The sequence below is a fragment of the Anthonomus grandis genome, chromosome 4 (assembly GCF_022605725.1).
Source record: "Anthonomus grandis grandis chromosome 4, icAntGran1.3, whole genome shotgun sequence".
Lineage (NCBI taxonomy): Eukaryota > Metazoa > Arthropoda > Insecta > Coleoptera > Curculionidae > Anthonomus > Anthonomus grandis.
In genome coordinates this window covers 4,794,114-4,818,043 of record NC_065549.1, presented here as the reverse complement: position 1 = coordinate 4,818,043, position 23,930 = coordinate 4,794,114, and the positions used below count along the sequence as shown (strand labels likewise).

The 23,930-nt window shown below is 32.4% G+C and overlaps 2 protein-coding genes across 3 annotated transcripts in view; one reads left to right on the top strand and one right to left on the bottom strand.

Annotated features, from left to right (window-relative positions):
- The window catches only part of LOC126734840 (uncharacterized), a 30,744-nt gene extending 12,937 nt beyond the window's left edge, over nt 1-17,807 (bottom strand). The window contains exons 1-4 of one of the 2 annotated variants that reach the window (XM_050438615.1): nt 17,057-17,807; nt 9,114-9,260; nt 6,642-6,939; nt 6,414-6,578 (exon numbers count right to left, since the gene is read on the bottom strand). In XM_050438615.1, the coding sequence (XP_050294572.1) occupies nt 6,414-6,578; nt 6,642-6,939; nt 9,114-9,260; nt 17,057-17,216 (770 nt within the window). In that variant the 5' untranslated portion in view covers nt 17,217-17,807. The remainder of the gene's footprint in view (nt 1-6,413; nt 6,579-6,641; nt 6,940-9,113; nt 9,261-17,056) is intronic. The other variant, XM_050438616.1, reaches the window with a different exon arrangement.
- Nucleotides 17,808-18,730: 923 nt separating this feature from the next.
- LOC126734830 (serine/threonine-protein kinase ATR) overlaps nt 18,731-23,930 on the top strand; it is a 76,157-nt gene continuing 70,957 nt past the window's right edge. Inside the window, exon 1 of the mRNA XM_050438590.1 lies at nt 18,731-20,758. Within this exon, the coding sequence (XP_050294547.1) occupies nt 18,995-20,758 (1,764 nt within the window). The 5' untranslated portion in view covers nt 18,731-18,994. The remainder of the gene's footprint in view (nt 20,759-23,930) is intronic.

Here is a 23,930-nt window from a genome sequence, read left to right as displayed (position 1 = left end):
TATTTTATTTCGGTCTCCAAATCAGTATTTAAAGGCACCAAAGCAAATTCAATATCGGTATCATAGTTTGGGCATAAATTATTCATACAGTCGAAATTATCTGTATCGCAACATATGGCTGAAAGTAATTCCTTGGAAGATTTTGGAAATTCATGTACATTTTTGCAATTAGCCTCAACCAAAAAATTAAAGTTCGCATGGTACTTGCAAACGCAAACGTCGTGAGGCATTTGGGAACTTAGCAAGACATGTTTGGGTCGATATTCGTAAAATTTTGTTAGTTTAACATCTAATTCGGGAATTTCATGTATAAACAACTGATAAGCTTCCTTTACAGTAACAGTCATGTGCCGCTTTTGCTTTTTTTCTTTGATTCCTGATTCATTTTTTAAAGCGATAACGTCTCTTTTCCCTGGTGCCTGTCTACTTATCATATCCCTGGTGTAAAACCGTTTAACACTTTCCTTAAGTTGGCTTTCCAATTTGTTCCAAGGTGTTACTTTTTCTGCACAGACTAAACTTGTTTCTTTTGAAAATACGGCATAAAAAAATTTCTTTAAAACCTCCTTTTTTTGCTCAGCACACTACAGACTTAATTTTCTTATCACCTTTTCCATCGATTGTGGCGTTTTAAATGAGCTGATATTATCTGATGATTGGATTTTCTCAACTTGCAACTCTTCCCTTTTTCTCTGACGATACAACCGTTTTCTTAATGTTTCCTGTCTTTTCTTTGCATTTATCATATCTTTCGTAAAAAAACCTTCCTGAATCAATCTCTTCTGCTGTCTCTTTTTCTTTTGGCATCCTTCTCTTTAAAACGCACATGCTTCTCAACATTCTCTTCGAGCTTTCTTCTAAAATCTATAGTTTTTTCTTTATTTGTCTTAGGTGCCATATTTTCTGTAAAAAAATATGGACTCATAAGTTTGGATAAGATTGACCGAGAAAAATTATCTTAAAATTAAATAATAATAAATTTCATTTAAAAAAAATGGTTTTTTTTTGGCTTCGTGGAGTATCAGCCCTCAGCGAATCGGTTGCGATATACATATAGATCGCCAAAAATTAAAAAAACTTACTTAAAATAAGTACTTTACGGCCCGTTTTGCATTAAAAATTAAATATTTTCGATATATATATTAATCGGATCTTATTTTTATATATTTTTTAATGTATGGGTTGCGGACGGGACAATTTATTTATAAAATTTTCTTGCAAAATAGTAACATGATGCAAAAAAAATCTTTTACTATAATATGCCCTAAATGCAAGTCAAGAAAAAATAAACTTGAGTTCAAACTTTTTATTATTTAGTGGGATATGCCTACTTTTCTAAGAATATGGTTGTGGACAGGACAAGAAACCCTTAATATTACACTAAATGAAAAAATATATCTACTTACTTTGATTACGAAATTAATATTCACCACAAAAAACTTGAAACCACTGACATTTACCCTGCCATGACAGCGTCTCAATGTATCACTTGTTTTAATCCATGTCGAACTATACAAAGTTAACTATTTTTTCCTAAAACAGCCTGTTAATACAAACCTGAAAGTAATGAGTGTCCCATTTTTTTCGGATGTTATTTTTTATATATTTTTATAAGTTTCTATGACAATTAAATGACATTCAATAAATATATGGTTTAAAAATAGACTTTAATGCATTTTGGTATTTTATAAAAAAAATCCAAATCGCTTGAAATGGCCGAACTATAAGATGTACAGTAGTGAAAAAATGTATAGAAACTCTTAATAATACTTTCGAAAGTATTCAATCTTAGTTCTTCAGCGCAAATATTTGTGTAAAATATTAATTTATCATGTTAAAACACCGCAATTTTTCATGTGATGTCAGACAAAAAAATTGTGGATTCATAATATTTCTAAAAGTGCTGTAACGAAAATAATACAAAAATTCGATAGCCGTGGTAATGTAAGAAATGCGCCAAAGTCAGGAAGACGTCGTAAAACTACTCCTCGAATGGATAAAACTATTTCAAGGATCTCAAAACTTGATCCTAGAAAAACCTTCACACAAATTAGAAACGAAATCTCGGAGCGATTCGGTGTTAATGTGACAAGTAGAACCTTAAGAACTGTTTACTTGATGGAGGCTTTTTTTGGGAGAATTGCTGTTAAAAAGCCACTTATCAAAAAAAAAAAAAAAAAAAAAATAGAAAGGCCCGAAAGCAGCAGATTTTCCCTATTTGGATCTGATGGCTGGAAATATGTAAGGAAACCGGTGGGTACAAGATTCAAAGCAAAGTACCAAATTCAAACTGTGAAGCATGGACCAAATATTTAAGTGAAGAGTAAAATGGACCGATTACAATATAAAGAGATATTCGAAAATACCATTTGCAGAAGAAGATATGCCGTAATAATTAAAATTACTTATAATAATTAAAATAAATCAGTGTTTCTGGTTAAATTTAAAAAATCTTCCTGCAAACTACAGTAATGGCCAAAAGTAGATAGACAAATTTAAAAAATAACCAATACGCTGTTTTTTTTTCGAAGTATTTTTTTTTAATTACAAACTAAACCATCTACAATATTAGTATTTTGAAAAATACCCATTATTGTCTATTACAGCCTGACATCTATGTGGCATTGATTCAATAAGATTGCCTATGAGTTTAAAACCAATATTTTCCCATTTCTGTTGCAACCGTTCGAATAATTCACCTTTATTTGAATAGTTTGTATCCCTAATATCACGATCTACAATTTCCCATAAATTTTCGATGGGATTAAGATCGGGTGACTGGAATAGCTATTTTAAAACTGGTATTTTTTCTTCTTCGAAAAATTGCTTCATAATTTTGGAGGAATGCTTCGGGTCATTATCTTGCTGGAATTGGAATCTCAATGGTAAATTGTCTTCGACATAGGGCAACATAACGTCTCTGAAAATATCCCTGTACATAAACCTGTCCATTATGCCCTCTATGCGATGTAACGGGCCCATTCCATAACCTGAGAAGCAACCCCAAACCATCACCGATCCACCTCCATGCTTAACAGTGGATTTTGTGTACTTGGGATTCAAACGCTGGCCAGAAGGACGTCTAACATATTGAATTCCATCGGAAATTAAACAAATTAAACTTCGATTCGTCGCTCCAGCAAACACGTTTTCATTCATGCTTTGTCCAGTGCATAATTATGTTGACGGGCAAATTCCAATCGAGCTAAGCGATTCTTTTTTGAAAGCAATGGTTTTTTTGCTCGCCTACGTGCAAATAGATTCTCTTCTACCAACCTTCGTCTTACAGTCCTTGAAGACACATTACAAATCCCTAGCCTAGAGCCTGTAATTCTATCTGAATTTGACGAGAAGTCATGAAAGGGTTATTCTGGCAAAATTGTTTTAATTTGTGTACAGCTCTAATGTCAATTTTTTTTGGTCGACCAGATTTATTTTTTGGCTCTAATGATCCTGTCCTTTCATATCTTTTGATAATTGCCCAAACAGCTTTTCTTATAACATTAAATCTACGAGCAATATCAATTTGACGATCACCCGCGCGATATGCATTAATAATGCGTTGTCTTAAATCAAGAGAGAATCTAATTCCGCGTGGCATGTTGCACCTTGAGTTAAAGAGAAGCAATACTATACTAATTTTATTTTATAAATATCTAGACAAAAAAATAATTCCAAAATTGTTTTTGTCTATCTACTTTTGACCAGCTATATTTATATTATTGCTTTATCTGATAGCAAGCAAAATATTTAACTGAAATTTATTGGTATCTTTTTATAGACCGCCTTACAAATAACAATAATTTAAAATCTAGGGGACCTGTGGGTAAATCTTTAAACAATTATATGAAAATAATACTTTGTCTATCCTCTTTTGACCACTACTGTATATAAATATTTATTCATGACCTCACATCAGATTATGATAATTTTGGCACTGAGGTCTGAAGACTATTTAAATATAACAGAGCAATTTTTAAATTATAATAAGAAAAGAGCTTTTTTTTGGTTCAGCTGTCCTTGTTTTTCCAGAGAGTCTTTAGAGGTTACAATAAGAACACAACCGTTTCATTTGTCTCTTCAAAAACAAGTGTTTGGCATAAAATTAATTTCCTTTAGGTCCTTTTGTTCCTTAAGTCCCTTTGTTTAAGAGTCATATTTCTGCTTTTTATACACTAGTTTAGATTGTTTAAAGTGTATTTAAGTTGTTTAATTTCTATGAATGAGAATTCTGTGTACAAGCTTTCACTAGGTCTAAGCTACTTTTTATTAAATATAGTTTTTATTTTCTTCGTTTTCTAACCTTACCCTAGTATTTTATTTTTAAGTCTTTTTCACTCGTAATGCTGGTACCTTAGATGTGGTTCAATAAAGCTGTTATATAAAAGTTATTTTAAGTTTTTATTTAACATATTATTGCTCCTTCTTTTTGTATCCATCATTCGTACAATTTTTTCTAATGCTGTCCACATGTACACCACATATAAAATTTTCTGTAATGATAAGTCCAAGATATTATAGATCTATAGTTATTCATTTTTATTGTGGGATTTATTTGTTTTTTACCAACTTGCTTTATAACCATATGAACTGTCTTTTCAATATTTAAGTTTAGTTTATTACAACACAGACAATTCACTATTTACTGTTTCTTTAACTTCTGTTTTAGTAACTCCTAAAAAAACTAGCACCACATCACAATATTAAAAGTACTTGACAAACACCTCAAAATCAAATTTTTTATAATTTTGTTTAATAACAAATTAATGTTCAGTGTATCAAATGCTTTTGCAGATCAACAAACACAGTTATTACGTAGCTATACTGGCTATATAATCTAGTAGATCTACCGTTGCTCGCAAAGTTTTTCTTTTGAAAGCTATACTGATTTTTGTCAAATTTGAAGGTGTTGTCTATGAACTCATCATTTTAGATTTTATTGCCTTTCCAGGATATTGCTAAAGGTGTTTAACAAAGAAATTAGTTGTTAGTTGTTTACATTTTAGTTAGTTGTCTTATTCATCTTTTTTAAAAATATGCACTATTTTCGACAAATTTAATTCTTCTGGACTTGTTGGAGATATTATTTGTTAAAATTATGGCCTTAGCCTCAAATTGTGCAGTTTAGTTTTTTTATTTCTTTTTTGAGTAATCGGTGACAGCAAACAGTTTTGAAAAAATCCAAATCTAGTACTATACCTCTATTTGTGGGTGTCCCTCAAGGAAGTATATTAGGACCACTTCTTTATACAATTTCTACTTGCCGATTTAAAGACTTTTTAAAATTTTGTAGTTACCATTTGTACGTCGACGATACTTGATAGCTTTATTTTCACTTTAACGCTAATAATATAACATCTGCAAATCAAAATATTAATACCGATCTCCAACATCTAATTACAGTTTTCAAACATCATTTAAAAATAAACCTTACAAAATCGTCAGTTACCTTATTTGGAGGACATAAAAACCCTAGATCTAGAATAAGCGAGGAACTCAAAATAAAGCTAAATGACACCCCTATTATAATAAATAATACTTCGAAATCCTTAGGTCTGATTATTGATTCTGATCTTTGATTTCATGAGCATATAACTGATAAATTAAAGAAAGCATATAGTGCGCTTAAACTCATCTATAACCAAAGAAAAGTCTTAGGTCAAGACTTAAAAAAGCATCTTTGTGATTCTTTAGTGTTATCCAATTTCAACCATTGTGGTATCGTGTATGGACCATGCTTAGATCAAGTCGATTCTCGTAGAATTCAAAAAGTGCAAAATACATGCCTTCGTCTTATTTTTGGAATTCGTCGCCGAAATCATATATCTCATAAGCTTAAGGATATAGGATGCTTAAATATTTTCAATCGTCGAAAATTACATTTTGCATCTCTAAGTTACAAAGTTTTAAAATTAAAAACACCTTCATATTTATACAGTAAAGTCCAGTTTCGAATAAATACTCACCACCGACGCTTTAGACAATTACATCTAGGAACATAGAAAAGAACTTTTTTAAAGAAGTTTTTCGTTAATAAGTTATATGTATTTATCCCGACATTAATCTTTTTCCTCCCCTTTCCCGTTCTTTATCCCTTAATGCATTAAATATGTGTATATGTGCTTGCTTCATGCTGCTTGCATTTTTAACTTATATTATCTAACATTTTTATACAAGTTTTTTTTTCACTTTAAAGCGTCATTCTATTATGTTTATTATGTTGTACATTTTATTGTTTGTTAATAGATATTTACTTGGGCCTAAACAGCTTCTAGCATCACCTGAAAGCTGCATTGACAAGGCCTTTTATTTTTCATGTTCTATTACTATTTTCCGTACATATTATTGTAAATCTGCCATGAAGAATAATAAATTTTGTTTATTATTATTTCTATTATTCAAACCCTATTTACCGTTTTTGAGCAGAATTAGTCGATCCGTCCTCACTGGAACTGGGCCAATCAGAGGTGGGACTGCTAGAAGCGGACGGGGTCCGTTCCCTCTCCATTTCCATTAAAAAACGTTTCCGCGGCGACACCACCGTCTCCGGCCTGGGCGGCGTACTACAAGACAAAGACCTACCAATTGATAATATAACCGCCATTCTATCAATTATTAAAAACAAAAAAATAAACCCTTACCTCGCCCTGAACGTTTTCTCCAACAAGGTTTGCACGATATTCAACAGCGGCTGTCTCTTTTTCCCCTTTCGGACTTTTATTTCCTCGTGCTCTTCTTCCTCTTGGACCGTGGAGAGGGGCCGCCGCCTTCTTCGGATGCCCCACGAGCCCCCGCCACCGGTTGAAGGGCATCTTTTCGACTTCGGACGCCAAAAAAACATGACCATCTCCTGGGAAATGTTACGTTTGGGCATCGTTTGTTTCCAGGAGTGGTCCCTTTGCCACGGGGAGGACTGGATCGAACTGTTATCGTCTGAAACTTTTTTTTACAGTCATTATGATACTATTTCTTCTTTTCACCTAAATCAGTTAATTAACGTTCCTACGCGAGTAACAAATATGGCTACATCGGAAGATCTCAAATCAAAGGGCTCAGATAATCTGACAATTGTTATTTTTCACTTTAATATTTTAGAAAGTTAAAACGAATTAATAAGGACCTTATTCAAACTTTTTTAGAAAAATTCCAACTCGGTAATATCTTATACATGAATCATGTATAAGATATTACCATAGAGTATCTATTCAAATTTAAATTATTGATTCAGGTCAATATAACTTTTAAGATACTTACACATGTCAATAAAGGGCAACAAAAATATACAAACAATGTTTTTACTATAGGTTCCTAAAGTTTAAAAAGGAATAAAACCCTAAGTACACTGAAATAGTTAAGTGCACTAGAACATAGACATAAAACTTGGTTGAAAAAGATAAAACAACACTAAAGTTAAAATTTAAACTCATCTACACAATAAAATGCATTTTCTAATAAAAGTTTTTTAATTCTATTTTTAAAATTGTTCACTGGAATCTCTCTTATGTTAACATTAACATTATGGTCCCTCAATTGGTACGGACAGTAGTAAAGGTAGGTTTGGTTGTAGAAGATATGTTTTTTTTTTAGAATTTGAATTCTATTTTGAATAAACAGTCATTACTTTTATAATTTTGACAATATGTACTTTCTTTTGGTTTAGTCAGTAAGTATTTGTTGCTTTTTCTCTTACTGAATCAAATAGACCTTTTTATAACTCAATTACTCTTCAATATATGAGGTGTCACATACTAAATACTCGGGCATAACTATAGATCAACATCTTGAATGGTCAGAACATATTCGTGATGTAACAAACAAATTAAGAGGTTTAATTAACAAATTTTACTAGATAAGAAACATATTACAAAAAAATTAATATATACAAATCATTATTGGAATCAATATTAAGATACGGTATCATAGCCTGGGGAGGATTTTACAATAATGCTCTCAGTCAGTTAAATGGAATTCAGAATTACCTTAAAAACGTTTAAGAAATAATAATAAACAGCATGTAGATCATGCTTATCCTACCAAGAATAATTATAATAATATATTGATTATCCCTTTTAGAAGGTTTGATGGTAACCAGAGATTTGCATCTGTAGTTGCACCAACAATATGTAATTTGCTACCTAATAGTATAAGAGAACTAAAAAATTATTATCAATATATTAAACAGGTCAAAATATTTATTTCAAAAAACATGAGTAATCTGTTAAATTTTTTTTAAATTTATTGTGATGTGTTGTCAGATTGTATAAGATCAAATGGGTATTTCTTGGGGATTGTTATTGTAAAACTATCTCAATGATCATTGAATATAAATTTTGTTATTAATAATCAATATTGTTAGTAAGTTAAGGCTACAGTAATACATTACTTCACTTGTGTCATAATTTAATATTAGGAATGATGTATAATAAACTTCTGGACGTACAGGGAAACTCAGATCTAGAGATAGGACTATACACATGTATGTACAGTACATTTTCTAAATAAATAAATAAATAAAAAGTAGATATGTTTTTTTTTTAGAATTTGAATTCTATTTTGTATAAACAATCATTACCTTTATAATTTTGACATTCTTTTCTTTTGGTTTCGTCAGTTTCTTAGTTTATATTTGTAAATTGGTAAAATAAACACATTATTATTACTATTATTATTATTGAGACTACTGTGAGATTTAGATGATGGGTGGCCAAAATATGATTTGATTCATCTCAAATTAATGTTTTGGCAGGATATTTCCAGGGAAGGTTTTCAGTTAAAATTGTCTTTAAAATTGGAGAATAATCCCTTAAATTACCAATAAATTAATCGTATTAAAGTATTATAGACCTTTTTTTCAATTAGAAGATATTTTTTTGCTAAAATTCATAGTGCAAGACAAGAGAACTAATTAGCCACTTTTATTGCATAGTGGACTTCTATTGTATTGTAGAGAAAGGCCCCTGCATGTAGAACAGAACAAAGCACCAAAGTTTGTAATACTCGAGGGGCTTTTTAGGTCTTGCTTAGCCAACCTTATCAATGAAAAATAAGAAATCTTCTTTATTTAATGTTTGCTTATTAGACTTGAAAATATAAATTGTTAACAGGATATTTACCGCTGAGTGAGGTGCTGCTCTCCTGACGATAAGCGGGGGTGGAGGAGGTGGGACCCGGAGGTGGCCAAAAGGTTTTTCTTTGCACAGACACCCAGGACACTCGCTCGCCCTCCCTTGCCCTCGCCAGCTCCAAGATAAATTTGCCATCTGGAAAAGTATTAATTTTAAACCCTCTGTGTAAACATTACACAACGTTTCATAACCAGAGCATTTTTATACAAGTGGTAATTCCATAAATAAATAATGGACCGGATCGGATATTATCAGCGTGTTTTTCTACAATTTTCACGTTTCTTAGACGGTTTGTTTGTTTATGATCTCGTGCGCGTCTCGTGAACGATGAAATTGTGATTTTAATACTTAGAAGTGATTTTTTTGTTTACAGAAATATTTGGTGTTAATGATTATGTAAACTTACTGTAATATAATAAGATATTTTATTAACACTAAGGCATATTATAGCCTTGATGAATTTTTTAACAATACCTTTTGACCTGTGTTTGTTTTGTTCTATTATTGATTAGTTTACTTCTTTTAACTTTTGTTTTTGGCAGCAGTTTTACTTATTTTTAAGCTACTTTTGTAATTTTTAAAAAAGTTTAATAATATGCAATAGTTTTTTTATGAATTTGTAATTTTTTAGTTTTTAGGATGCTTGTACACAAGATTTTGTCTTACATAATATAGCACATTTTTTGTCTTCCTGCTTTCAAACTCATTTAATTAAATATTATGTAATGGCATAATTCGAGGAGTTGCACTTACTTTAAGGTCGTTTAAATTTCATTAAAACTGGGTGCTTTTGGCCATGAAACATAGGCTAAACATACAGAAATAATGTAGCCACTTTTTCATGAGAATTATAAAATGCAAATGCATATGTATGTTTAAAAAATACAATAAAATATATGACTAAAAATTATTTATGTCTAAAATTACTCATAAGTCATAGGCTGGCTTTTGCCGATGATTTGAAGCTATATATATTTAAATGTATATGGTTTGGAGGATTGTGTTTTTCTTCAGAATTGTCTAAATACACAGGTATGGTGCGCTGTTAACAGGTTAGGCTTGAATGCGGCTAAATGTTGTGTGGTCAGTTACTCTAGATCAAAAACACCCTTAAATTTTAATTACTTTATTAATGATACTATTTTGAGTAGATTAGAGCAAATTACTGATCTTGGTATCACCTTTGACTCTGAATTTACATACGTTCCACACTTCAACAACATAGTCAAGTCAGCCCTGAGAAGGCTTGGGTTCATAAATAGAAGTTCTCAGAGTTTTACTTTGGAATCTACATTAAGACTGCTTTTCTGTTGCCTTGTGAGATCAAAACTGGAGTTTCGCTGCATTATATGGAACCCGCTCTATCACAATCATGTTGGTCTCCTTGAATCTGTTCAGAGTAGATTTGCTAAGTTTTTGGCCTTCAGGCAGGATGGCATATATCCGGTAAGAGGGTTTGATCATCGGCAACTATTGGAACGCTTCAATCTACATCCATTACATCTCAGAAGAATGATCTTCTCTGTAAAATTTCTGCATGGGTTACTGAATGGATTCATTGATAGTCCAGTACTTCTTTCTGGTGTAGGTTTCATGGTGCCTAGGCTTAATGCTAGACATCCCCTAACATTCTTTCTGCCAAGGCCTCAAACTAACATCCTGTTGAAATTGCCACTATATACAATATGCGCTATATTTAATCGGATCTGTCACATGTGCGATATAAATTTCTCTCCGGTTCATGTGATTGTCGATATCTTGGTGGATCATTACTGGGATTAAGACCCATGTGTTAAAGTTATAGTTAGTAGGTTTTTATATCATATTAATAGTTATTTGTTCTAATTTTTTGGATAACTTTTGAGATTGTGACTTTACTTTACTTTTTTTCTTTTCTTTTAGGTTTGTTTGTGTGTGATTTTTTTAACTATATTTTTCATTGTTTTGCAACTGTTTCCTGTTATTGGGCAAGTTGCCTGTTGGAAATAAAGGCTTATTATTATTATTATTATTATTATTATTATAAATTCAACTAAAAATAATACACAATTAGGTCATAGGAGGTCAGCAAAATTGGATGTATACCTCTGGTCCCTCAAATGAGTAAAAGGCATTTTTAATTAGGCCTTAAATGCCTTAATCTTAAGGCCTTAAATGCAGAAATGGACAGATTCTTCAAAGACAGGCCTCTCAGTGTTCCTGAAGGCCCTCTCAGATGTCGCGGATCAACCCTCCCTTGTCTGTCGAGGCACCACCAAGCCAGTTTCAACCTTTTGCACACCATACATGTGACTTTTTATTTTGTTTCTTTATGAATACAATTTTTTTTACCAGATATTTTTTCAGCCTTTCGTTCTGTTAAGATTCTAAGTTTCTTAAATGTTAGGTATTAGTAGTAGTAGTAGGGTTGTATCACTCCTGGAGGTGTCAACGGTTTTAAAAATCACGATACCATCCTTTTTGTCTAAAGAAAACTATGTGATTCTTCTGCAATTACCTTTTAGTTAGAATTGTTTTTCTTTTTATAGGCAAATAAAGTATTTTGAATTTGAATATTGAAAAACTTTACTTAATAATAAAATGATCCATAATGGGATCTGTAAAGCCTCTGGTAGCAAAGTAAGAAGCTGGTATAATAGTGTAAGTGAATATCAGCATGTTTCATACATTTTTCAGAATTCTACCTAATAAATAAGAGGCATAGGATGATAGACCTGGAAATAATTCTCAGTTTTTTGGAATGTAAACTGCAGTATTCTCTATAGTCCAGATTAGCAATTACTCTTAAAATGAAAGGTGAATATTTTAAACATATGACCAGAGTGACCCAATTAAACAAACAGTACATAATTACAGAGCGGAAGTATTCCAAATATGCAGGCCTGCAAGCTGAACCTGAAATGACCAAATTTTATAATATACATCTTGATATGATGGCAAATTTACATTGTTTGCAGATGATAGCACTATCCTTTGAAATCACTTAGATGTTGCTCAAATGGAGACTAATATAAGAACAAATTGTTGAAAATAAAAGACTAGTGTGACACAAATTGTTTGACATTCAGTGTTTCTAAGCCTAATATTGTTAATTTTAAATGTAAAATCAATGGTATTTATCTGAAAAATGAACCCATCACTGTGCCACCCTTCAGCAATTTTTTTAATCTTTCAATAGAATTGCCAGATGTGCATATTTTGTGATTATTGAGTCACATCTATAATATGCAATCTGCTTCTGGGGTTCATGCTCAAACAACCTTTCTAACTTGCTATTTGTTATGCAGAAAAGGGCAATTTATGTGGAGCTAAGCTACTACTAAAAATTAAAAAAAAAAAGCTATAAACATGAACTAGAGTTAGGTAATCAGTACAGTACCTATAATAAAATATTAATACATGCTCTATTCTCTCATTTTAACTAATAAAATAATGTGTCTAATTATAATAATTTATATGAACAGTGCAATATTTTTGTTGACAGTCTAGGGTCCATTATAGAAAGTATTAAGTAGAGAGGCGATGAAGAGTCTTTCTAGTATATATATAGATAGTACTTAGAATGTTATGCATTTTTATTTTCCATTCTTATTTACATATATTTTGTTATTGTCTTTCTTCTTTCCTGCTTTCCATATGCTGAAGTACCAATTTCAACATATCAAATTCTTTCCTGTAATTGGATACCAAACCTGTTCATGTGGCTCTCTATTAAAAAAAAGTTATTTAATAATCTTCAACTAGAAATAAGAAAACTTAAGGCTGAAAAAAGCATACCTATAAAAAAAAACAAAGGAATTTGTTGCCAGTAAATCTTATTATAGTTTAACAGAAATTGATATGATTAGAATTTCTGTATTCTTTATGATTTACATTTTAATCTAGTTTTGTTGTATTTTTTGAGTTTGAGTGAGTCAAGTTTCCCAACATGGGACTGCCAAGTCAATCTCGAAACCAGAATGACAAGGAAAGTTGCAAGTTCATCCGGACTGTAGACCATGATTACATTCTCTAAGGAAAAAAATTATCTCATTACCTTCCAGGCATTGGAACTAATGTTAAGATTCTTCCAGGCATTTAATATGACTTTTTTATAACTTCCTTGGATTTGAAACTCCTAATTTTACTTAAACTATTCCTGGCAATTTAATTTTTTTTTTCATAAATCCCAGAGAAATATAATAATTTTTCATGTCTATTTTTAAAATATTTTTCCTTTCAATTTCATGTTAAAACTAAGAAAAAAAAACTCCTTGACAATCAAAATTTCTTACAAGTAGGTCTAAACTCCAGCAAGAGTAATAAGCTCTTGTCAACAGTATTTTCTTGAAATGACGCTAAACACCTTAAGACAAGTGAGGAGTGTTGGAGCAAAACCGAATAAATCCAGAAAATTTAATTAATGTAATAAGAGATGGCACAAGGGTTGTATAACTTAGAATAAAAAAAGGTAATGACCTTTTACGGCTGTTGGCGGCATATTTTGTGTGTTAACGGGATAAAACAGTATAGTTTTTAGCAGTAGTCAGTAGTGCTCATCTGATTAGTCTTGTCCCGGCGCGCCGTTTGCCGCAGTTTCGCGTAATTTTCGGGATAAACGGGATAAAATTCAAGAGTTTATCAGAAAATTAAGAGCTACTAAAAGTCATTATAATTGAAGCAAATCTAGAAGGATTTATTTACCGGCCAATCTCAGTGTTAAAAAATTACGCCAAATTTATAATGAACAGGCTGAAAATCAGTGTAAAGTAGAGTACATGACTGAATATAGAGTTCATAAGAAAAGAAGCCAAGCTTTTTATACCCATTGTAAAGAAGAGCCAGAAAATTCTTTGACATTTTGCTTTGATTTACAACAGGTGCAGCCGGTACCGCGCACTCCTATTTCTGATGCATTTTATTCACACCAAATAAGTATAATAATAATAATAATAATAATAATAATAATAAGCCTTTATTTCCAACAGGCAACTTGCCCAATAACAGGAAACAGTTGCAAAACAATGAAAAATATAGTTAAAAAAAACACACACAAACAAACCTAAAAGAATGAAAAGAAAAGAAAAAGAGTAAAGTAAAGTCACATTCTCAAAAGTTATCCAAAGAATTAGAACAAATAACTATTAATATGATATAAAAACCCAATTATAAAAGTTTAACAAGATAATCACATATTCAACAAAATTAAATTAAATTAACTGCAATATACCTACTAACTATAACTTAAACACATGGGTCTTAATCCCAAGAGTAATGATTCACCAAAATATCGACAATCACATGAACCGGAGAGAAATTTATATCGCACATGTGACAAATCCGATTAAATATAGCGCATATTGTATATAGTGGCGATTTCAACAGGATGTTAGTATGAGGCCTTGGCAGCAAGAATGTTAGGGGATGTCTAGCATTAAGCCTAGGCACCATGAAACGTACACCGGAAAGAAGTACAGGACTATCAATGAATCCATTCAGTAACCCATGCAGGAATTTTACAGAGAAGATCATTCTTCTGAGTTGTAATGGATGTAGATTGAAGCGTTCCAATAGTTGCCGATGATCAAACCCTCTTACCAGATATATGCCATCCTGCCAAAAACTTAGCAAATCTACGCTGAACAGATTCAAGGAGACCAACATGATCTCCTTGAATCTGAAGTATGTATTCATTCTGCTGTGTTTCCATGAACTCAAAAAATTCTACATTTTATAAATGGACGGAAGATCAATCATCTGGGAGAGGTGCTACCGAAATCGGATCTGCGTTGTTGGACTACCTAGCTTTGGACCTGACTGGCATAACTCATATAAGATTGTTCTGCGACGGATGTAGGCCAAAACAAAAATTCCCACATCATTCATATGTTAATGTTTTGGCTCTTAAAGGACCCTCCTGATAATATTATTGAAATTATCATTACCTACCCTGTAAGAGGACATAGTTTTTTACCAGCGGACAGAGTGTTTGGACGCATGGAAAAAAATATTTAGAAAAACTCCAACCATTGGTTCTAAAGAAAAATATGTTGGATACTATTCTGAAGTTGGAAATGTTAAGGTCTTAGGATCAGAGTGGAAAATTTTCAACATCAAGGAATTACAAGATTATCTTAATAAAGTTAAAATAAGCAGGAATATTGAATTTAAAACGAATTCGTTTACAAAAAAACCACATTAAAAAAACTGGAGAAATCAAGATATCAATCGCATGCTTCCAACACTACCGATTCGAAGCCCAATCAGAAATTAAAAAAATATCTCTATAAAAGAGGAAAGAATTTAAAGAACTTTTCATTGTTAGAGGTCCCGCTGTGCAATACCATTCCTTAAAAAAAAATTCAGAGTGTAAAACAACTGATGGAAAAACAATTTGGAAAAGAGTGGGCAAGTGAAGAAAAATTTAAATGATACAAAAAAGTGCTGTGTAAAGACAAAGGTGAAAATAATGAGAAAATTTCTCAGGAAGAGGATAATATTAGCAATGATTGCGACTGCTTGGAGGAAGAATATGCACTTCATCTTTAGGTTTTAGTTAATGACTGTGTTGTTTAAAGAATTTTTTTTTTGTTGTTTTTATTTTTTCTTAATATATTGGATTAAATATTTTAAGAAATATAGCTCTCTTGTTTAAAACAATGTTTTTATTGCTGCTTGGTAATAAAATTTTGGACAAAATCAAATAAATCCAATATACTTTTGAGCAAAACCGAATAAATCCATTTTTGGTTTTGTTATATTTCAAAAATAATAATTTTTCAAAATTGTATTTAAGTAGAATGTATTATTAACGACGTCTCCAATAATATGTTCTACCAAAAAAAAAGAAAAAGATAATACTTTTTGCTTTATTAAAAATTCGGGTTTTTCTCAAAATCATGTTTGGTGGATTTATTCGGTTTTGCTCCAACACTCCTCAAGTTGCCTCTCTAATGTTTTCTGGTATGTGATTAAAAATCTTGATTCCTCATAGAAAGTTGAGCTGTTGCTTAATGTTGATGTTGGAATTTGGAGATTTAAATATTTCTAAGGAGTACAATATCTTGGATTAACTGCCATGAATCCATGTCTATTTTTATAAATTATACATGCCACCTCTTCTATATAAAGGAAGAAGATTGTAAGTATACATTCTTTTATAAATAGTGGATAACAGGTATCTCTAAGCTTAGCTGCACAGATTTATCGCACAACACTTTCTTGAAGCGTAAACAATGTCTACATCAGAAAATCAATAGTTTTTTGCCCAAAAGCAGATCCCATAGGGAAGATGAGACTCTATTAACGCAAAGTAAGCTGTCATAAGTTTTTTGCAGGCATTTTGAAAATTTTAAGGTATCTTCCAGGCATGCATTCTATGCCATTTCAAATCTCTTCCTGGCATTTCACATTATTTTTCATATCTTCCAGGCATTTAAAAGAATTTGTATAATTATTCCAAGTATTTTTGTATAAGGCGAGTGGTTTGTAGCACAATGGGGTAACTGTAGACACTTTTAATCCTTTAGAATTAGAACCATATAATACTGGGATTAAGTGTTCTCAGTTTCCAACTGATTTTTCCCTTTTTTTATGCTAAAAGAACTGTGCTAAAAAAATACTTGTAGCCCATTTTTTATTTATTTCTTCCAATTGAGCAACATTTTTTGGAAACACAACCCGTTTCTTGTCACAATCACTGGATCAAATAAGTACTGTGTGGCTCCCTAAAGTTTTATACTTACTAATTTAACCCCTTTAAATGGTTGTGCAACTTTTAGTGTAACCATTAAAAAATAGTAATCATGTACAATAAAAAAAAAATACATTACTGAACAATACCAAAATCCATTCATAATATGGAATAAAATTGGGTCAAAAGGGAGTTAAGATAATGTCCAAGGCCACAGTAAACAAAAACAAAAAATAAAGTGACATAAAATGAAAAATACCTTTAAAGAATTTAAGTCGTCCTCCCTGACCATAATTAGGCTTGTGGCACTCCTTTGGAATTCTTTCAGCAGCTCCATTCATGCCATATCTTCTGTGGCTTTCCTCTGACATGTTTGTACATTTTGTCAAGATGGTATTTTGAACTTTTGAAATATGCATTTCATACTGGCTGAACGGTGATTAGTCGGGAAGCGTTTTTCCGTTAAAAACCATCCCTGTTAACACGTAATTTTTGTTTGGGTTTCCGACGATAAACAATCAAGTCATTCCACCTGCTACTAGCACGACTACAACTGCTCGCAAATTTAAAACTTTCTCTATGATCCCGGGCGAGGGACGCGCGTACACCTTAAAATACCGTCCGAGCATCGTTTAAACATCATCGGGGTCTTCGGTTTTATTGTTGCTTTTATCCGGATTTTAAGGAAATTTGATTTTTTTAATACTTTCGGGTCCGGTGCCTCCTAACACACGAATTGACAGCTGGGACGGGTTGACAAAAAGTTCATTCACTTTTATCGACAGTCTTTTGGCTTTTCCGTTTATTTTAATGTTACGACCGGTTAAGAGCACTAGTTACTGGGCCGAAAGGGGCGTTTTTTCGGATTTGGGATAGTGGTAATTTCTAATTAACACGGCCGATCTGTTTTTTTAATTAGAATAATAATCGAATCGGGTTCATTATTTTATTACAGATATGACATTTTACCGTTTTTTTTTCGGTGTGTATACCCCCCCCACTGCTACTTACCCCACACAATGACATTGACATCTGTCATCCAGTTTTGACAAGCCGAAAATCAGAACCTCTACAGCCGACGTTGCCACGTTAGTCATATATGCTTAGAGACACGCCCCTTTGACTTCACATCTCAAAAAAAAAGTCATTTTTGATTGTATATTTTCTTATTTTTAGTCGTCATGTTTGAAGATGGAGATTTAGTTCTCGAAACGGGGCACACTTTGTTTTTTTTTCTATAATTAGTTTTAGAATAAATGATTGAATGGCAGTACAGTACGGCATTTAATATATTTGAAAAATGCTTATAAATCAAGGGTGGCTATGAAGATTATAGCAATGTTGTCAAATTAAGATAAAATCGGTCAAAATAGTAATAAGCGTGAGGTGCTATCTTTATATTAAATATGACAATTATTCTATCGGCAACTATCTAGGAGAGAAGAGTTATGAATATCGCTATATTATTGATTTGAATTATTCTGTTAATATCTTAAATTTTATTATGATTTTTATTTGAAGTAATTAATTATGATTGGTTGTACTAAAACTAATACTACTGTAATAAAAACTATTTGTGACTAAAAAATATTTTCTACTTTATAGTTTAATTAGCAATAAAAGCCTGTTTTTTTAAACTATTATTTCTTTTTAGCTAAAGAGATAAACTTACAAAAATCAGTTTCTTCCAGCAGAACATTACAACTTGGCAACGATGGCTACTTAAAGGCGTCCTGTCATTAATGACAATATCAGCTGTAATAATAAACATTATTGACCTTGACGCTTATTCGTTTTGTTTTTAGATCTGCACGGCTGGGATTGGTCACGTGATACTCGATTCCCTAATTGAGAATCATCACGTGACTCCTTAGTAATCGTATGACCCTTACAGGAAAAATTTTTGTTAGAAATAAAATTTTATTTAATTTTGTATTTTGGCGGTTAATTCTAGTTTGGGTGTACAAGAGATCTCCAGCAAAAAATATTTCCACATAATCTCGTTTATTGCTAGTATATCTAAACCGATAATCATAATTCAGGCTATAACCAGTTAACTTTAGGCCTCCATGCCTCTAAAGACGTAAATCATGCTTTGCATTAAGAATTAAAAGAACATACTACAATTGATATATTTCAACTTAACCACAAGGTATATCTTAACACCAACACATGCTTCACTTATTTCTAGACAAAGATGACTCTAGCATCCTTCCAAGAAGCTTTTCCAATGTGGAAAATGTTGGACGAGCTGGTGGACTCTCTGCTATCAAAACCAGGCCCGATAGATAAAAAAGCGATTCAATCTCTGACCAACACTTGCATGCATAAGAAGTTTATTCCCACATTTATATGCCAAAAAGATCCCACTATTAGTTTTAAGGAGTACGAGGATATTACTGAGCAATACTTTTCATTCACCTCTTGGCTTTTGGGACATTTTTTCTACTTACTTAGCCGGGACGATGATGAGATCTTAGTGGATGCCCAGTTGTTTATTATTGATCAGTTATCGAGGACCCAGTTGCATATTTATGCCAGGTTCGAAGAAGAATATTGTAAAGCCAGTGAGATTTTATGTGGGTATTTGGCAGATCATTCCAAGGATGTTGTAGTAAACGTTTTTGACCTTAAAAAGCACAAAGAGCTTAGCAAAAAGTTACACTTAAAAAGTGCCTTAATTGAATTGAAGAGTAAACAGATGTGCCTTAAGCTTATAGAGAAACTTTTAAGGGTATTGAAGTTTATTTTACTAGAAAGTTCCATTTTGGGTATAGGTACAGAGCATGCCTCACAATCCATTTTAAAAGACTTACTGTTCTTATTGAGTGAGGGGCATTTTGAACTGAAAATTTTTGATATATTCAGCAGCTTATTGGGGAGGGTGAATTATAATATTGGGGACTGCCACTCGATTTTGCGATTGTTTTTTTCACTTTTTGAGCAGTTTCTGTATGATTTTTACAACAACCAGAACCCCACGAAGATTAGTGAAAGTTTATTTGATGCGGTACTAGTTCAATATTTGGAAACTTGTTACTCCCTTAAGGCCGATATCGGCCAAAATAATGAAAGAATTACAAGTTTTCTAGTTGAATTTTGCTTATCAAAGCAGCACTTAAAAGTTCAACCCTGTGATAGAGTGAAAGAACTGATATGTAAGTACCCTAATAAGTCAGAGAATTTTTATTGTAATGAGGCTTTTGTTGACAAAATGGTTTATTATAATGAGCATAATGTGATGCATCTGATGGCCCCAAAGATATTGGAAGAAATATCTTCTTACCATGATAATCATACGAAAGCTTCCTTAATAGACGTTTTTGAGGCGAGTGCAACCTGGAAATTGATTTGCAATAAAATTAACCTGCACTGGTCCGACCAAAAATGCACCAACTTAAGCTGCACCTTGCAACCAAGACTGCAGTTTTTCATAAAAATTTTCCCAATTTTATTAGGGATCAGGATAAAACTTAAAAAAGTTTCCTCCATAACCTTTTTCAATGGAAACATCGTGATACCCCATCTACTCTCACACTTGGCTAAACATTACGCCAATTGCTCTCATCTGCTTCAAATAGAACCAATCATGGAAACCCTTACAGAACATTTAAGTGTTTCCGAGTGTCAAAATATGGACATAATCTACCATTTAATAGGCGGTAAGTTGCTTATGGAGACCTGCTATAAAGCAACTGGGTCCATGCCTACCAATTATATTGGTCCTGTGCAAGAAAGGGCAAAATTGAGGGCTGATATTGGGTTTTTATATGAAGCCCTCTCGAACGATAAGAGACTGAGTACTGCTGATGTTTTAAAGTATATTAATCGGTTCTTTTATTGGGTTTTGAGTGGGCTTATCAAGAATTTCAATAGGAGCCAAATTGACCAGATTGAGCTGCTGCATATGAAGGTGCTGAAGAACTTACGGAAATCTGAGGATCCTGCTATACTATGTCAGGTAATTATCAAATCAGATAAGAGAGTTTAATTAGCTAGAAAGTAGCAGAATAAATATTTAAAAAAATTACACATATAAAACTAAATATACAATTTATCTAAAATCATACAATCAAAGTTTAACTATTGCAGTAGCAACATTTTTCAGTCTTATCCTTGAAATATTCCTTAAAAGAGTAGAACGTATGTTTCAATAGCAAAAATACTTGTGGTATCAGCTCCTTTGTAGCACTCTGGAAGTGCATTATAAAGACCTTTTTTATAAAGAATTGTACTGTGCCTTGGCACTTAACATCAGCTAGCTGATGTTGGTTTCTTATATTAATAGACCCAGACATGTTTATTTCATGGTTTGGTTTTTTTTGCTTTATAGTCATAATGATGGCAAATCTTAAAGTTTTAAGTATGTTTTCTGGTTTACAGTGAATCTTAAAATAGCCTTTCAATTTGTTGGGAGTGTTATTGTATTGGGAAATAGGGATCTTTAGGGAGTCCGGGAAATTTCCCGGTGGGCCGGTCGGCAAAAAGAAAAAAATATTAAAATTATTTTTAGTAAAAAAATAAGAAATAAAAAATAAAAATAAATAAAAAATAATAAGCTTAATGGAAATCCTGTCGCGTCACATCGTGTCGCGACAAATTAAAACAGTAACAGTAGTATAATAGTAGTAGTATTTATTAATAATAATATACATACAATGCATTATTACAAGTCAAGTCACTTACTTGCAAATAAAGATAAAAGATAAAATACAAATTAACAAGTTTTGCCCAAAAGCAGATAAAATATAACATCTAATCACAATATTTGCACTAAACCTAAAACACTTAACATACATTCTTATTAAGACAATATTAACATATAAGATTAAAATTAAAATTGGGATGAGAAGTACTCCTCAAATGAGTAGAATGCACCCCTCAAAAGATGCATTTTTATTTGTTTTTTAAACTGCGGAAGGCTAAGAGATTTAATGTTTGTTGGAAGACAATTATAAAATTTTGGTGCAAAGTATCTGGTTCCATTTCTTGATCTCTCAAGCCGGCTAAACTCAGGCACTAGCTCATTACAATTCCTAGTTTCATAATTATGAAAATGTAGGTGGGTTCTATAGTGATCCAGATTTTGGTGAACACGCAACAGGCACTGCATAATGTACACGGACGGCAAAGTTAATATTTTAAGCTTCCGAAAAGATTCCCTACAGTCATCTCGGTAACCCTGACCAGTCACAATACGAATACACTTTCTCTGCAGCCCAAATACTTTATCTATATGGCAGGAATGACCCCATGTCAGTATGGCATAAGTTAGCTGTGAGTGAAAACTACTATGATATGCTGTAAGTAAGACCTGCAAGGAAGTAATTCCCGCTAGATTTCTAAAGAGGAATAACAGACTGGACAGTTTACTAGACAGTTTGACTATATGTTGTTCCCAAGTCAATCCTGGATCAAGGTGAACACCAAGAAACTTAGCCTCATCTGAACAGCTTCCAAAAGCAGGATGCTCAGTCAATGTATTGTGCCGCAAAGTAAAATTAAGTGTTTGTGACTTTGAACTATTGAGAGAAAGACGATTTGCCAAGAACCATTGAAAGAGGTTATTCTCCGGGGTCTGGAGATCTAAATTAATGATATTTGAAGGGTGATAACTTTGATAGTAAGTTGTGTCGTCAGCAAACAGAACAGTGCTAACAGAGCCCCCCTGTGAAAAGGCCAGATCATTTATGTAGATAAGAAATAGTATGGGTCCCAAGACAGACCCCTGTGGAACTCCATATTTCAAAGGCTTAATATCAGACTTATTCTGATTAAAGACAACAAACTGAACTCTATTCGACAGGTATGACTCAAGCATCTTAATTGCTTCCCGGTGAAAATTGTAGGCTTCCAGTTTTTTTAGAAGAATGCTATGTGTCACACAGTCAAAAGCCTTTGTGAGATCCAGGAACGAGGCCAAGGTATCAAGAAACCTTTCAAATCCTTCCAGGATATTACTTGTAAAATGGTCTATACCTAAAGTTGTTGTCCTGTTTTTCCTGAAGCCAAATTGAGTTACTGCAAAGAGCTGATTTGACTCAAAATAGTCATTAATCTGGTTTTTTAAGATTCGTTCATGCACTTTAGACAGAATAGGTAAGAGGGAGATGGGACGATAACTATTATAGTCATCAGCAGATCCTTTACCTTTAAAAAGAGGTACAACTTTTGCAGTTTTAAATGCTGCTGGAAAAATGCCAGTGAGTATTGAGTGGTTGATTAATTTAGTTAAGGGAATGATAATTTCATTTTTTATAGCTTTGATAATTTTTGTGTTCATTCCATCAGAGTCTTTACTGTGGCTGTTTCTTAATTCATCAATGGCTTCCATGACCTCATTAGGGCTAGCTGTTCTAAACCTGAAGGGTAATAAGTTGGTATGTGGAATGGAGTTCAGATATACTTGAAAAGTTTGGTCAGTGTGTTCAAGTTTACTTAATTCTTTCTCAGCGATGGAACAAAAATGATGATTAAAACTAGTTGCATTAAGTGATGAGCTTTTTTTTGATAAATTTTGATTTTTATTATTTATAATGCTCCACATAGCCTGCTGGCGGTTACTTGAATTCATAATAAAATCATCATTTGATTTAATTTTAGCATTTTTAATTGCATGTCTATACCTTTTACTATAATCAGATAACATTTCTTTTGGCACGAGAATGGGGTCTCTTTTATGTAATGATACAAGGAACCTTAGCCTCTCCCGCATATCTCTCAAGTTACCATCAAACCAATTCACCACCCTAGGAGATTTATCATGCCCAAGTAGTCTTGATTTTTCAGGAAAAAAAAAATTTAATTGCATCATTTATAGAATCAATAAACAGTTGAAACCGCAAATCCACATTTAGAGACATATTATCAATAAAATCAAAGTCTAGAGAGGACATAGTGTTACATAAAGTAGACAATCCTATATCAGTAATGGGTCTGTAGTTTATCCGAGTTTTAAAGTTTGTGCGAGCCACTTGACATTTAAATAATATGCCCTTATGATCTGAGGTGTGAGTTAGATCAACAGGTTCAGACGTAAGTAATGAGCAATCAATATTAGTAAAAGCATTATCAAGACAATTGTTACCGAGTGTATTAAACCTTACCGATTTTCACTCTCACGAGATGTGTAA